This window comes from Rhinatrema bivittatum, chromosome 6, assembly GCF_901001135.1.
Source record: "Rhinatrema bivittatum chromosome 6, aRhiBiv1.1, whole genome shotgun sequence".
In the NCBI taxonomy this organism is placed as follows: Eukaryota; Metazoa; Chordata; class Amphibia; order Gymnophiona; family Rhinatrematidae; genus Rhinatrema; species Rhinatrema bivittatum.
The window spans coordinates 261,759,663-261,775,220 of NC_042620.1; the positions used below are offsets into that span (position 1 = coordinate 261,759,663).

The window sequence follows — 15,558 nt, forward strand, 5'->3', positions numbered from 1 at the left end:
GCAACAGACAATAGGAAACACCTCTACGGAGTTTATCCAAGTCTGCTCATGTTCGCTCCGGGCTCCTTTTCTCATTGCTGGTTCACGACTCATTTCTGCATCTCTTCAACACTATGGAGATCATAAAGGACCGAACACTACTCCACCTGATCATAGACATGCATAGGAAGCCGGGCGGATCTGTTCCACATCGCGCCAGCAGGGCCAAGACGTCAATGATCCAGTTGCCTTCTCCGATTCTCGAGCCACAGCCAATTCCCCTGGGCACCGGCTCACAGTTTCTTCACCAACACAAAGGAGCACTACTACATCCTCTTCACTCATCCCTACACCTTATGGCATGGAGATTTAGAGGCCCATTTCCTAGTGCTTAAACGTTCTCCTACCCTTCAAGATGTCCTCTTTCTCAGACTGAGTTACCAAGGGTGTGGTCCCGCTGCGCTTCCTGGTGTACGTCAACGGGTATAAACCCCTTAAATTGCCCACGTACACAACTTCTGTCCTGCCTCCATCTCCTTTACGGCGAAGGCCTTCCTACTTCCTCACTACAAGTTCAAGTAAGACATATAACAGCTTATCACATTCGTCTAGATGAGGACCCTAATTTACCATTCTTTACTATCAGGAATTGTAAAAGGGCTAGTGCACCAATGTACACCTTCACGTAAACCACCGGTGTCGGGAGTCCGACATAGTTTCGAACAACTAATGCTCTCACCCCTTGTACCCTGGACACTTCTTACCTTCGGTACCTCTCATGGACGGTGCTTTCCTGGTCGTTTTTGCCTTCTGCAAGGAGAGTAAGTGAGTTACAAGTATCAATTCACTACGCTCCTTATCTTCTTTTTCACCACAACAAGGTGCCCTTATGCACTCACCTGAACTGTCTTCCTATGGGAATTTCCAGTTTTGATATTAACTGGCCCATCACCTTCCCACGTTTCATCCACAACTTCATGCATGGCACTATGACAGTTACACACATTGTTCTTTCGTTCAAATCGAACGCACAAAGGCGTCCAGAGATGATAGTACTTTCTCCACAGGATATGCCACTGTATCCAGCTCTGTTGTAATAGCACATCGCACATGCTATCGGCGATCCTAGGGGCATACCACGTACATGCAATGGCAGCCTCCATTGCCCCTTTTCCGTCAATTACCTCTCATAGTCATTTGTGAACCGGCGACATAGTCATTGCTACACACTTTCACATCCCACCATTGTTTAGAGAAACAGACAGCAGATGATTCTTTTTTGGGACGGACTATCCTACAGAAATGCACATATTCCAAACAGATACAGCCTTCATAGGAACTGTCTGCCACTGTTATCATATTGAGCAAAAAAAAATATATATTTTTTTTTTCCAATGACACACATTAACTGCTCAATTCGTTAGCTGGGAACTCCCATACAGCATGGCTAATTCAGCTGCTTATCTACGTGAAAAGAGCAAGTTTGCTTACCGTAGTTAGCAGATGAATTAGCCATGCTGACCTGCCCAGTTCCCCGGACAGTTCTAGCATATACCTATCTTGCTTTGATATTGACTGAGGAGCCTGAGGTATCCTGTCAGGTTACAGGAGGGAGGGAGCACCTAGCTAAAAGACTTTCTAGTCTTAGAGAGCTCCGCCACCTAGTGGCATGGAGGACGTACCCATACAGCATAGCTAATTCATCTGTTATCTATGGAAAACACCGTTTACGGTAAGCAAACTTGCTCTTCCCACATATCTGTATTGGTATAGCAGGATGAAAAGGAAGGAGAAATATATGCTTATTTGATCATTTCCTTTTCTTTAAATCTGCTGCACGAGTCTAGTACCCTTCTCAGAAGTTAAGGCCCTAATGGTTGTGAAGAATATCTTATTCATAGATTTAAGTATGAACATGTAAAGTTATTGGCAAGAGCTTCTAAAAGATCTGTTTACAAATATTTTGTTCTCTCCAAAATTAATTTTAAAGTTTGTAAATTACCATTTGATTTGGAGGAGCATCTTCTAGCTTTCTTTTTTATATTTTCAATTGTTTTCAAGATTGTCATGTTTTGGGTTTTTTTTATATTTTATTTGCTTTGTCATGTGAATACTGGCTTTAACTATTTCTGCAACACTCATAAGCAGTGATGTTACTAAGAATGTCTTAGAACTCTGCCTTCATCTGCTGCAAGGGGGAAATAGACCATTTCTCTGGTCCGGCGTAGCAGGATTAAAGGAAAGCATACATTTCTCCTTATCTATCTTGGGAAGGAATATATCTTTTGTGAAGAAGGGCTGTCAACTGAACTTTGAAAGCTAGCAAGACTTGAGAAGCTAGTCTGGTTTGCAACACGTGCAGATAAGCAGGGATCACAGGGAGTCCCCAGGGTGACCTTCAGAAACCTTGTAGCAGTATGGAGAGGGGTTTAAAGAAAAGTCCAACAGGAAAACCCAGCCGTTTTTAGGTTACTTCTCCTCCTTGTTAGTTCCTTTTTCCTCCACAGTCATGGCCCCTGCATAGATGTGAATGCCCTCCCGATTCCAAAACCAGGCATTGATAGGATATGCAGAATCACATGATGGTAGAAGTGCTGGGGGACACGCTTTTGAGCAAAATTCAGCTCAAAAGCCTGCTACACCAGTCCAGCATGATTGGGCTATGTTCCCTTCCAGCAGATGAAGGCAGAGCACATTACTTTTTCTGCGACAACGCTACTCATGTGTTGTGCAGTGATAGTTAAAGGGCAGTATTCTCTGCCTCCAGCAGATGAAAGAGCACAGGTGGTGCAGCAGGTTTTTATCTTTCATTTATCCTATTCTTTAAAAATTAAAACAAATTAAAATTTGCAGTTAATACTGCACTTTCTTAGCTCTCTCTGGGCCAGGCACATGAAATATTTCAGAGAAAAGAGCCCTTAATTCACTGTTCCCAGCCCAGCAAGGGGGTATTAGTAGAACCTAAAGAGATTTAGGCTATTATTTAAGATAGAGGATTCGCTGAGAAGTTGCTGTTGCTCCTTCAAATCCTCCCTCCCCTTGTTTTTTGTGTAAGCCTGTGTCCCAGCAGAATCATGTGATGGTGGAAGTGCTTGAACAGGCTTTTGAGCAAAATATGCTGCTTAAGTGGCTACAATATTTGTGATGGTCATTGCAGCAACAAATTCATGTGCAGCTATGTCACAGTGCCCTCTTTATTGAAGAATAGCAGTTCTTTATCTCCAGGAGCATCTGTCTTGTTTGGTTCTTGATCATCTTGTTTGGTTCAACTGACACACACAGCTCTTCTAAGGGGGGATCTGGACAAGGCCCTATACGCCTCATTCCTAGATCCCATTTCAGATTGTCTTTTCCTTACACATAAAAGGTGTGTATTCCCAACAAAAACATTTTATCACCAATTTGCAAATGTCTTGTTTTTTTCTTTTTGTTGAAGACTATCCACGTCTGTAACAAGTGTTCTTTAAAGGCAGCTGATCAACCAGTGACCCAAACTCACTCTTTTCCCGTTTTTAAGTTGATTTTGCTCTGTTGCACTCTTTCTCTGAGTTTCCCAAATTGGAAATTGGGGCAGTTGTATGGCCAAGGATGCACAAGAAGCTCCATGCATACCTGTCTGTACCAGAAAGTTCTAGAAGATGACTGCTTAGTACATGCATAAGAGGGTTGTTTTGTTGGGGTTTATTTTGTGTTAATCAATTTCTTTAACTTTTTCAAGCATAATGCATGTATAATACGTATTTATCTTGGAACATTTAAAATTTAAGCATCCCTTTTATCTCTCTTCCCCAAACTTTTATCATAGCTGATCTTCATTTATACGGTCTGTTTCTCTCTTCAGACAGAATGCATACAAGTGATCAAAACTACATTCTAAAGATTTTGAAATAGGGACATTCATAGAGCAGAGAAGCATCAGGCATATGTCAAGACAGTCTGTACCAGTACATTTTAATCTTACACTGTTTTTGAAACTGATTTTCTCTCCATTTCTTAATCTAGTTGTCTTGTTCTAATTACTCTTGAAGCATTTCATGGTCCATGGTGCGTGCCTAATCGTATATAGAGATGTGTATATATCGTATATATGTGTATATATCGTATATAGTATGTGTATATATCGTATGTGTATATATCGTATATAGAGAGTGGTTAATTCTCAACTCATGGACTACCTTGAAAACCATGATATCCTCCATGTTTCCCAATTCGGATTCAGGAAACACTTTAATACTGAATCCTTACTCCTTTCCCTTACTGACCATCTCCTCAGAGGTCTGGGACAAGGCCACAGCTACCTCCTCGCCCTTCTCGATATTTCAGCGGCCTTCAACACCATCAGCCACCACCACATCCTGACACGGCTAGAAAGCATCGGCATCTCAGGAATAGCCCTCACCTGGTTCAAATCCTACCTCTCTAACAGAAAGTTCTCTGTTAAAATTGGAAACAACCTATCTGCCTCATACCCCCTACAACAAGGAGTCCCGCAAGGCTCATCACTTTCTTCGACCCTCTTCAATGTTTACCTCACACCTCTCTGCCACCTCCTCTCAGACCTTAAACTCAAATTTTACCTCTATGCTGATGATGTACAGATCATCATTCCCATTCACAACTCTATATCTGATGCCCTGGAACACTGGGAAAATTGCCTAGCAGCTATCAACGCCCTCCTCACCAACCTTCAGCTTGCACTCAACACAAATAAAACAGAACTCCTCCACATCTCCTCGCATCCCCCTGACCTCCCGCCTAACGACCCTAAACTTAACCTCCTTACTGCTCAACCCTCCGTTAGGGACCTCGGAGTCCTCCTCGATCCCAATCTCAGTATGAAACCTCACATCAATTCCATCCTCAAAGCCGGTTTCTTCAAACTCAATGTTCTAAAGAAACTCAGACCCCTGCTCTACACCCATGACCTCCGTACAGTGATTCAAGCCACCCTCACCTCCAAACTTGATTACTGTAATGCCCTCCTCTTAGGGCTCCCCCTATCTTCGATAAAACCCCTCCAACTATTGCAAAATGCTACTGCAAGACTCATCACGAACACACGCAAACACGACCATATTACCCCCATCCTTAAGGACTTACATTGGCTCCCCATCCTGTCCCGCATACACTACAAAACTTTGACCATAATACACAAATCCATCCACACCCACAACTCAAACTGGCTCGACCTCCCATTCACCGCCTCCTTTTCCACCCGAGCCACCAGATCCACCAACAAAGGCACCCTACATGTTCAATCCTTGAAAACAGCTCATCTCTCCTCCACCCGCGACCGTGCCATCTCAATTGCCGGTCCAGCCCTCTGGAACTCCCTACCTGTCCACATGCGCCTTGAACCCTGTGCAATCAAATTCAAAAAGAAACTAAAAACACTTCTGTTCAACCATGCCTACACAGAATAGCTTTCCCTCCCCCTCCGCAGAATAGCTTTCCCTCCCCCTCCGCAGCCCCCCCCCCTCTAGGTGACCGCCCTCTCCTTATATTAAGGAGATATTCATTGTAAATTGTTAATTGTTATTCTCTCGTTATGACCTTCTTGTTTTCTATCCTTCATTCTGCCTATTGGTTATCCCCGCGCCCAGTTACTATCCCTGTTGAAATGTACTTTCCAACCTTGCAGTTATTATGTGAACCGGTATGATGTCCCCACAAATACCGGTATATAAAAGTTTCTAAATAAAATAAATAATAAAAATGTAAATGTTTACTTTTCCTGTTCCAGGTGTGTGGGGACATCCATGGACAGTTCTATGACCTGAAGGAGCTTTTCAGAGTGAGTATTAGCCACAGTAGTAGTTGTAATGTGCGTTGTTTGTTCCTAGGAGTCCCCCAGCCCCATCCCACTAACCTGGTTTTAGAATTTTCAACAGTCTGTTCCTGTATTGTAATTTTTCTTCATCCTCTATTCTTGGTTTCCTGGCGTGTAGCCAGATGGACTCAGAACGAATGGGTATAGTATCCACGTGCTAGCAGTTGGAGACGGATCTGACGTCAGCACGGGGTATATATACCCCCACAGGAAGCGTAGCAACTTAGTAATTTCCATCTCCAAAGCAGTTTGGAGAGCCTGCACGCTTGCTGAGCGTGTTTTCCAAATCTACTTTCTATTTTCTACTTTCTACTTTCAACTTCAACTTCTACAACATCGAGCCCCGCACTCCTGCGGTGATACCCTAAGGTCCCGCCCCCAGTAGAGTTTCCCGGGGTGATTTCCGTGATCCCCCGGAGGTCTAAGTCCTCGGTCCGGTGGCCGAATCGCGGCAGGGACATAGCCCCCGGGCGAGGTTCGGGTGAGGCATACGAGGCGCCTCTGTCCCGGCGTGGACGAGGCAGCGGGTGCATATCCTCAAACGCGGGGGTGAAGGTACTTGCCCTCTCCCCCCGCAGCCGGAGACCGCCCGGGTTCCAGCCGGGAAGCGCCGAGGATCAGGTAAGGCGTACATCTCTTATTTCTGGTCTCCGAGGAACAGAGGATCGGCGGCGTGGCACGCCGTGGAGGGTGCCATTTTGTGGGCCTTGTTGAGGTATTGAGCGCCCGTAATAGGCGCGGCTCTATTCCTCCTTGTGCTTATATTGCCTTATTGCTGAGAGCATATTGAATGCCATTGAGCGTGTATTGCTAAACGCTTATTGCTGAGAGCCTATTGCATGCCATTTAGAGTGTATTGCTAACCGCTTATTGCTGAGAGCATATTGAATGCCATTTAGCGTGTATTGCTAACCGCCTATTGCTGAGAGCCTATTGAAGGCCATTGAGCGTGTATTGCTAACCGCTTATTGCTGAGAGCATATTGAATGCCATTTAGCGTGTATTGCTAACCGCTTATTGCTGAGAGCATATTGAATGCCATTTAGCGTGTATTGCTAACCGCTTATTGCTGAGAGCATATTGAATGCCATTTAGCGTGTATTACTAACCGCTTACTGCTGAGAGCCTATTGCATACCATTGAGCGGTATTCATGGCCGCCTATTGCTGGGACCGTATGGCATATCATTGAGCGCATATGGCTGAGCGCTTGATATAAATATAATTATTGCTATTATTAAGCGCCTGTTGTATTACATATTGCTGCCGCATGTTATTATTGTGCGCCTGTTGTCTTACGCGCATATTGCTGCCGCATATTATTATTGGGCGCCTGTTGTATTAAGCGCGTATTGCTGCCGCATATTATTATTGTGCTCCTGTTGTATTAAGCGCGTATTGCTGCCGCATATTATTATTGTGCGCCTGTTGTATTAAACGCGTATTGCTGCCGCATATTATTATTGTGCGCCTGTTCTAGTAAGCATATATTATTGCCGCTTTTCATTTAGCGCATACTTTTCAATGGAACAGAACGCCTCAGCGTCTTCAGCGGGGGCGCCGCCTGCCTCCGGCATTAAAGCCCTCGGCCTCTGCTCTGCATGCCAGCTTCGAGCCACGCACAGTAAAGAGCCAGACTCACTATGTGCCCAATGTGAGGAGGCCGTGGGACCCTCGGGCCGGGACCAGTCTCAGTCACAATTTGCTGACAGTTCCCCAGGGGCTACACCGGATTTAGCGGGCAGTCTCGACCAATCGGGAATCCCGGGGGATCTGGTACCCCGGCGATTAGAGGCTGCTTCAATTTCCTGGGTGGATCTCTTTAAGGGGATTCATGCCTTTGTACAGATGCAAACGGCTTCCCGTCCAGGCCCTGCGGTTCCTGCTGTTCCTGTTGTTCCTGCTGTTGCTGTGGTTCCTGCGGTGGCTGCGACTGTGGCGGCTGCTGCGGCAGCCGCTGCGGTGGCGGCTCCTGTTCCTGGACCCTCATGCCCTTATCGTGAGTGGGTCCTACCACCGCTGGACAGTCCAGATCAGTCAGACCAGGAGGTCTCACCGGACGAGTCCGAACTCCCGGACGAGGGGGAACTTCCCCCAGGGATTGAGCCATATAGAACCATGAGGCGGTTCTTCCCTAAGGAGGATCTCTCCGACCTGGTGTCTCAGTGTCTGGCGGAGTTGGATATTACAGGTCCCAGCACTACGGTACCCTCTGCACAGAACCCCCTGCTGGAAGGTTTTCGGCCTACGGCCCGCCATTTTCCATTCTTGCAAGCAGCACAACAACTGATAGATTTAGAATGGGCAGCACCAGCGGCTTCCTTCAAAGGGGGCCGGGCCCTGACGGGCATGTACTCATTGGCACCGGCTATCCAGGACCTGCTGGCGTGCCCTCAGGTGGACGCCTTGATTAGCGCTGTGGTCAAGCGCACTACCATTCCAGTTGAAGGGGGGACGGCTCTCAAGGAGCCTCACGACCGGCGACTGGACGCCATTCTGAAACAGACCTTTGAGGTGGCAGCTCTATCTTTGCGGATCGCAACCTGCTGCACAGTGGTGACACGTTCCTGTTTGTCACAGGTTAGGAACAATGCTCCAGCAGCTGACATGGAGTCAGCTCTCTCGTTCCTCACGGATGCTGCATCAGACCTAGTCCGGACAACAGCTAAGGGGATCTCATCCTCCGTAGCCGCCAGGAGGCAGCTCTGGATCCGGAGATGGTCAGCTGATGCACCTTCAAAGACACCCTTACCAGATTGCCCTTTAAGGGCTCTTTCCTCTTTGGCAGCGACCTTGATAAACTGGCCAGTACATGGGGTGCCTCTCCAGTGCCTAGACTGCCGGAAGATCGGTTCAGAAGGGGCCAGCGCACCTTTCCAAGGCCCTCCAGGGGCAGGAGTTCACAGCGCTTCATTCCTTACAGGAGTCGCTACCAGGCACCACGGCCTCAGGCCAGGACTCAGTCCTTTCGGACCAAGCAGCGCAAGAGGGGAGCAGGCCCGGGCTCAGGTCCCGGCCACGCCTCCCAATGAGAATCCGCCGATTCATCTGGGGGACGGAGCCATAGGGGGCAGGTTAACCCTCTTCTACCCCAGATGGGTCGAGATCACGTCGGACCAGTAGGTCCTCGCCATTATCCGGGAGGGATATTATCTGGACTTTCATCATCTCCCTCCAGACAAGTTTGTGGAATCTTCATGTCCCATACACAAGAAGGCAGCATTGAAAGCTACCCTGGTGAGGCTCCTGTCCTTGAAAGCCATCATCCCAGTACCTGCCTGGGAAGTGAATTCTGGACACTATTCAATTTATTTCATGGTACCCAAGAAAGGGGGCACCTTTCGGCCTGTGCTGGACCTCAAGTCAGTCAATCGATACTTACGGGTCCCGAGGTTTTGCATGGAGACTCTGTGCTCCGTCAAGGCCGCAGTACAGCCAGGAGAATTTCTCACGGCATTAGACCTGTCAGAGGCATACCTGCATATCCCGATCCATCCAGATCATCAGCGCTACCTACGCTTCAAGGTTCTGGGTCGCCACTTCCAATTCCGGGCTCTGCCCTTCGGATTGGCCACGTCACCGCGGACCTTCACCAAGGTGGTTGTCGTGGTAGCGGCCCTCAGGCGGGAAGGAATTCTGGTCCATCCCTACCTAGACGATTGGCTGATCAGGGCGAAATCACGAGAAGAGAGCCATCGGACAACCGACAGAGTGATCGCCCTTCTGGAAAGCTTGGGCTGGGTAATCAACCTCAGCAAGAGTTGCCTACAGCCTTCCCAGTCACTGGAATACCTGGGAGTACAGTTCGACACCCAGGCAGACACAGTCAGTCTCACTACCAAGAGAAGGTTGAAACTTCAGATGCGTATCCAGTACTTGATGGGAGCCAGTCGGCCCATAGCTTGGGATTATCTGCAGGTTCTTGGTCTCATGGCATCCACCCTGGAAGTGGTACCTTGGGCAAGGGCCCATATGAGACCTCTACAACACTCCCTGCTCTCTCGCTGGAGCCCTCGTCTACGGAACAATTCCACGCACCTACCTCTGCCTGCCAGAGTCCGGACACAGTTACGGTGGTGGCTGCAGTCCGACCACATGAGCAAGGGGTCGAGGATGTCCTCCCCCACGTGGACTCTGCTCACCACAGATGCCAGCCTGAGCGGCTGGGGAGCACACTGCGAAGGACTTGCAACACAAGGGCGGTGGCGCGGAGAAGAGTCAGCGTGGAACATCAACCGTCTAGAGGCTCGGGCAGTCCGATTGGCATGCCTTCGATTTGCTCACAAACTGAAGAACAGAGCAGTCAGAGTGATGTCCGACAACACTACCAAGGTGGCATACATCAACCGTCAGGGCGGAACCAGAAGCCGACAAGTATCTCTGGAGATCGCCCCACTGATGGTTTGGGCAGAGGCGAATCTTCAGGACATCTCCGCCGTCCACATTGCCGGGAAGGACAACACCACGGCAGACTTCCTCAGCAGAGAACGTCTAAATCCGGGAGAGTGGCAGCTGTCACCCACAGCCTTCCAGATGATTGTGGATCAATGGGGGATTCCGGACATGGATTTACTGGCGGACAAGTCCAATGCTCAAGTACCCAGATACTTCAGCCGCAAGCGCGATCCGTTCCCCCACGGAATCGATGCCCTGGTTCAGCCGTGGCCTCCAGGGACTCTGCTATACGCCTTTCCTCCGTGGCCTCTGCTGGGTGCCATCATCCACAAGATTCAGAAACACCGGGGCCTAGTTCTTCTAGTGGTACCAGACTGGCCAAGAAGACCCTGGTACGCGGACATGAGAAGACTACTGGCAGGGGAGCCCCTTCCCCTGCCTCCTCTCCGGGACCTTCTACGTCAAGGTCCCATCCTCCACGAGTATCCAGCTCAATTCTCTCTTACAGTCTGGCCATTGAGAGGGCTAGATTGACGAAAAGAGGTTACTCGGAGCCCGTGATAGACACACTCCTCCGAGCTCGCAAGTTTTCCACATCCCTCACCTATGTAAGGATCTGGAGAATATTTGAAGCATGGTGCGACACTCATGGCACCAATCCACATTCGACCACAATCCCTGTTGTGTTGGATTTCCTGCAAGATGGACTTCAGAAGGGTCTCTCCCTCAGCTCCATCAAGGTTCAGGTGGCTGCGCTGTCTTGCTATGGCCCCAGGAGGGATGGCAAGACCATCGCCAAGCACCCAGATGTTTCTCGCTTCCTGCAAGGAGTCAAGCATATTCGTCCGCCACTGAAGTGGCCTGTGCCCTTATGGAACCTCAACCTTGTTTTGGATTTCCTCGCGGGATCCACCTTCAGACCCCTTCGGGGACTGTCTCTCCGTTCTCTAACCTTGAAGATGGTGTTCTTGCTGGCTGTATGTTCAGCTCGCCGCATATCAGACTACATGCACTGTCCTGTCGGGATCCGTTTCTCCGAATCACTCCTGCGGCTATCCATCTTCGCACGGTTCCCTCCTTTCTACCGAAAGTGGTTTCACAGTTTCATCTTAACCAAACCATATCCTTGCCTACCACGGCGGGTTTGAAGAAATCTGAAGAAGGGCGTTTATTGCGCCATCTCGACATTGGCAGATTACTGCCCAGATATCTGTAAGTGACACAAGAACTACGAAAGACGGACCATCTGTTCGTCCTGCACAGCGGGAAGAAGCAAGGTGAAACGGCCTCGCGGCCCACCATCGCCCGCTGGATTAAAGAAGTTATCAGAGCAGCTTATGTGGAGGCTGGGAAGTCTCCACCTCTACAAGTCAAGGCTCATTCTACCAGAGCACAAGCAGCATCCTGGGCGGAATCCAGGATGCTGTCGCCTGCAGAAATATGTAAAGCGGCGACATGGTCCTCCCTCCATACCTTCTCCAGATTCTACCGTCTGGATGTCCAGGCCAGGGAGGACTCAGCATTTGCGAGGGCGGTACTACATGGTCCTAAGGCAGCCTCCCGCCCAGGCTGGGAGTAAAGCTTTTGTACATCCCATTCGTTCTGAGTCCATCTGGCTACACGCCAGGAAATGTTGAGATTACTTACCTGATAATCTCCTTTTCCTTAGTGTAGACAGATGGACTCAGCATCCCGCCCAGCTGCCTGTGTACATGGGTTTCACCGATTCAAGGTAAGCCATGTCCTCTGTTTCCATAAGAGCGTACACTCTACCAGGTGTCAACGCCTCCCGGTTGGGAATGCTGGCGGTCTCCAGCTACTATCAATCGGTCAGGGGAATCCTGTTTCACTTTTCACTGAGCGTCAGTACACACATCCATAACAGCTTTTGCAAGGAAGATTACTAAGTTGCTACGCTTCCTGTGGGGGTATATATACCCCGTGCTGACGTCAGATCCGTCTCCAACTGCTAGCACGCAGATACTATACCCATTCGTTCTGAGTCCATCTGTCTACACTAAGGAAAAGGAGATTATCAGGTAAGTAATCTCAACATTTCTGGTCGTGCCCCTGTCAACACTTTGTTCTTTCTCTCATCTATTTTGTAGCACATTACCTGCTGTCACTCTCATATCCTCTGGTTTTAGGTGGGTGGTACAATCACTATGTACTTCTCCATTAGGCTGCAAAAGCCCAAGGGAGTGAAACTGTTGTATGCATGAAACAAGAGCAGAATCTGGGGATGGCTGTATCTGATCTTAAGGTAGCAAAACAAGTGAATAAGGTGACTGCAAAAGCCATAAAAATGCTTGGGCACATAGGGAGAGGAATGGTCAGCTGAAAAAAAAAGTGATATTACATCTGCATAAGACCCTGGTGAGACCTCATTTGGAGTACTGTATACTGGTCAGTGGTCTTCAGTTGTAAAGCATATGGGGATAGGCTTAAGCAATCTAAATTAATGTAACCTAGAGGAAAGGTGAGATGGGTAATATAACCACTAATCTTGGAGATCTTGTGAAAAGTTGTGGAAATTGGCTAGAGATTCAGATGTAGAGGAAGAAATGCATGCAGCCATGGTCAAATTTGCTATCCTATGGGACTTGAAAGCCAAACATGAAGAAAAACAGGGCGACGTAGAGAACAGATTTTGTAAGAATAATTTAAGGCTCATGGAAATCCTGGAAAATCTGAAAGAAAATCAGCTGCAGGGATTTCTAGAGAAATGGCTAGTCAATGAGCTGAAACTAGACAATTTTGAAGACTGAATATGCACATTGTCTGGGCCCACCAAAGGAAAATGCAAGTAAGTAGGGTTGTAATTGTCAAAATGTTAAACTTGAGACACACAAAATGGCTGACCTGCAGACAATGTGGCAAGATTTCCAATCCACTTATGAAGTGAGAGAGATCTTAGTCTTTCAGGACTAGTTTGCCAGAGTGGTGATGCAACAGAGGGAATTTTCACTTATGTGCACAAACTTGTTTGAATTGAAAATCTGCTTTACTCTCCAATACCCAGTGCAGTTCTGTGCCTTCTTTGGAGGTGAGGCCATTATAATTAATAAGCCTACCGAAGCACATATATTTGTAATTAAGCTGGAGGAATCCAGGCAGTCCAGTGGAGAACAGGAAGTTGAGATATTCTGGTAGCAGTATGACACAGTTAAATTTGTGAAGTTGGGGATCTTGTGAGGCAGTTGTGCAGTGGCCGGATGAGTACTGGACTTTGCTAATGTTAAACTGAATATTAACACAAGGAACATCAGCAAACAAACACATTCAAAAAGGATTCAGCAGGTTGTGTTTGAAGACAAGACCTGTTTACAAAGAATTAAAGGCGGGAAAGATGTTTGTAAAATCACAGAGCAGTACAGATTTTATAGCTTGCCTTGCAAACCTTTTCTGCTGGTCGTCTTCTGTTTTTCCTCTTCTTTTCTACTGTTTTGTACTCTTTTCAATCTCTGTGGGAAGCATTTTTGTTCTTTGCTGGAAGGGGATATGGTGTTGGGGACAGAACATTGACAAGGGGTTTGATATCATGGGTTGCTTACTAAGAGATAAGATCTGGGTGGGGATGGAAAGGTGTTATCAGTCTTGGACTGTCATTACATGATCTTAAAATTAGAGTAAATATGGGCAAGATGGAGAGGTTCAATGGGGGAGAGTGGATGGTTAGGTTGGGGAGGGTGAGATAAGGAGATAGAAACATTCTGGGGCCACATGACCGAGCCTCCAGTTTTATTGGGAGGAATAATGAACGTCTTGCAGGAACAAAGAATGAGAGAAGGCCTAAGCTGGGGGAGGGGGGGGGGGTCTCCTTTCTGATGTTTAGAAAATATTTACACTGGAAAAGTATTGAATAGGAGTGAATTAAGGTATGTCTCCTAGAACATAGCAGGATTGGGTTTACCTATCAAGCATCGAAGTATTGCAGGCCTTGAAGTTTTGTCAGAATCAAAGAAGGCAGGTGCTATCCTTATAAATAAAGCTGTGGCATTTCCTGTGGATAAGATCATAAAAAACCTGGGAAGGCAATTATATAATAATTAAAGGCTTGCTGTTTGGGAGAAGTGTTCTATTTAATGTCTACACCCCAAATAATTACTCATTTTTTTGAAAGTTATAGAAACTCTCATGAATTTGGAGACATGTTTTGATAATGGGAGATGAGATAAAACTACATTCATAAACCAGATTTGGATAGATCAGTGTGCGGGTGTTGTGGGAGGATAGGTAAATGTAAAGGAATAACTCTTGTATAGGATCACTGGATGTGTATTGCATTCTTTAGAGAGAGACTTTCCCATTTGTCTTGTGTGCATGTTTTACAGTCTAGAACAGGGGTCGGGAACCTTTTTGGCTGAGAGAGCCATGAACGCCACATATTTTAAAATGTAATTCCGTGAGAGCCATACTAACTACAACCCCCCACCCTCCTGACTCCCTCAAGACCTACCAAATTAATATACTACAACCCCCTACTCTCCTGACGCCCCCAAGACCTGCCGAATTAATTTACTACAACCCCCCATCCTCCTACCCCCCCCCCCCCCCAAGACCTGCCAAAAGTCCCTGGTGATCCAGCCGGGGTCCAGGGCTCACAGACAAATCTTTAATAAAAAAGTAAAAATCTAACAAAAACCCCCACCCTCCTGCCCCCCCCAAGACCTACCAAAAGTCCCTGGTGGTCCAGCGGGGGTCCGGGAGCGATCTCCTGGACTTGGGCTGTCGGCTGCCAGTAGTCAAAATGGCGCCGACGGCCCTTTGCCCTCACTATGTCACTGGGGTCGACCAATGGCGGCGGTAGCCCCTGTGACATAGTAAGGGCAAAGGGCCGTCGACGCCATTTTGATTACTGGCAGCCGACGGCCCTTTGCCTTTACTATGTCACAGGGGCTACTGCCGCCATTGGTCGACCCCAGTGACATAGTAAGGACAAAGGGCCATCTGCGCCATTTTGACTACTGGCAGCCGACAGCCCAAGTCCAGGAGATCGCTCCTGGACCCCCAGGGTCTTTTGGCAGGTCTTGGGGGGGGGGGGTCAGGAGGGTGGGGGTTGTAGTAAATTAATTTTGGAGGTCTTGAGGGGCGTCAGGAGGGTGGGGGATTTTGTTAGATTTTTACTTTATTAAAGATTTGTCTGCGAGCCAGATGCAACCATCAAAAGAGCCATATCTGGCTCCCGAGCCATAGGTTCCTGACCCCTGGTCTAGAAAGACTATAATCTGATGTCTAGGCATTTGTTTTTATTGGTAAGAGCAGCAGGAATTGGTTCTTGGTTATCTGTCCACACACCTTTATGGGTGGATTTGAAATGGGAAGATCATTTTGGAACCAGAACGACTTGATTTC

At 47.7% G+C, this 15,558-nt stretch overlaps 1 protein-coding gene across 4 annotated transcripts in view; it reads left to right on the forward strand.

Annotated features, from left to right (window-relative positions):
* Window positions 1-15,558, forward strand: part of PPP4C (protein phosphatase 4 catalytic subunit) — a 147,353-nt gene that overhangs the window by 75,653 nt on the left and 56,142 nt on the right. For all 4 annotated transcript variants that reach the window (XM_029607000.1, XM_029607001.1, XM_029606999.1 and 1 more), the window contains one exon: window positions 5,723-5,773. In XM_029607000.1, the coding sequence (XP_029462860.1) occupies window positions 5,723-5,773 (51 nt within the window). The remainder of the gene's footprint in view (window positions 1-5,722; window positions 5,774-15,558) is intronic.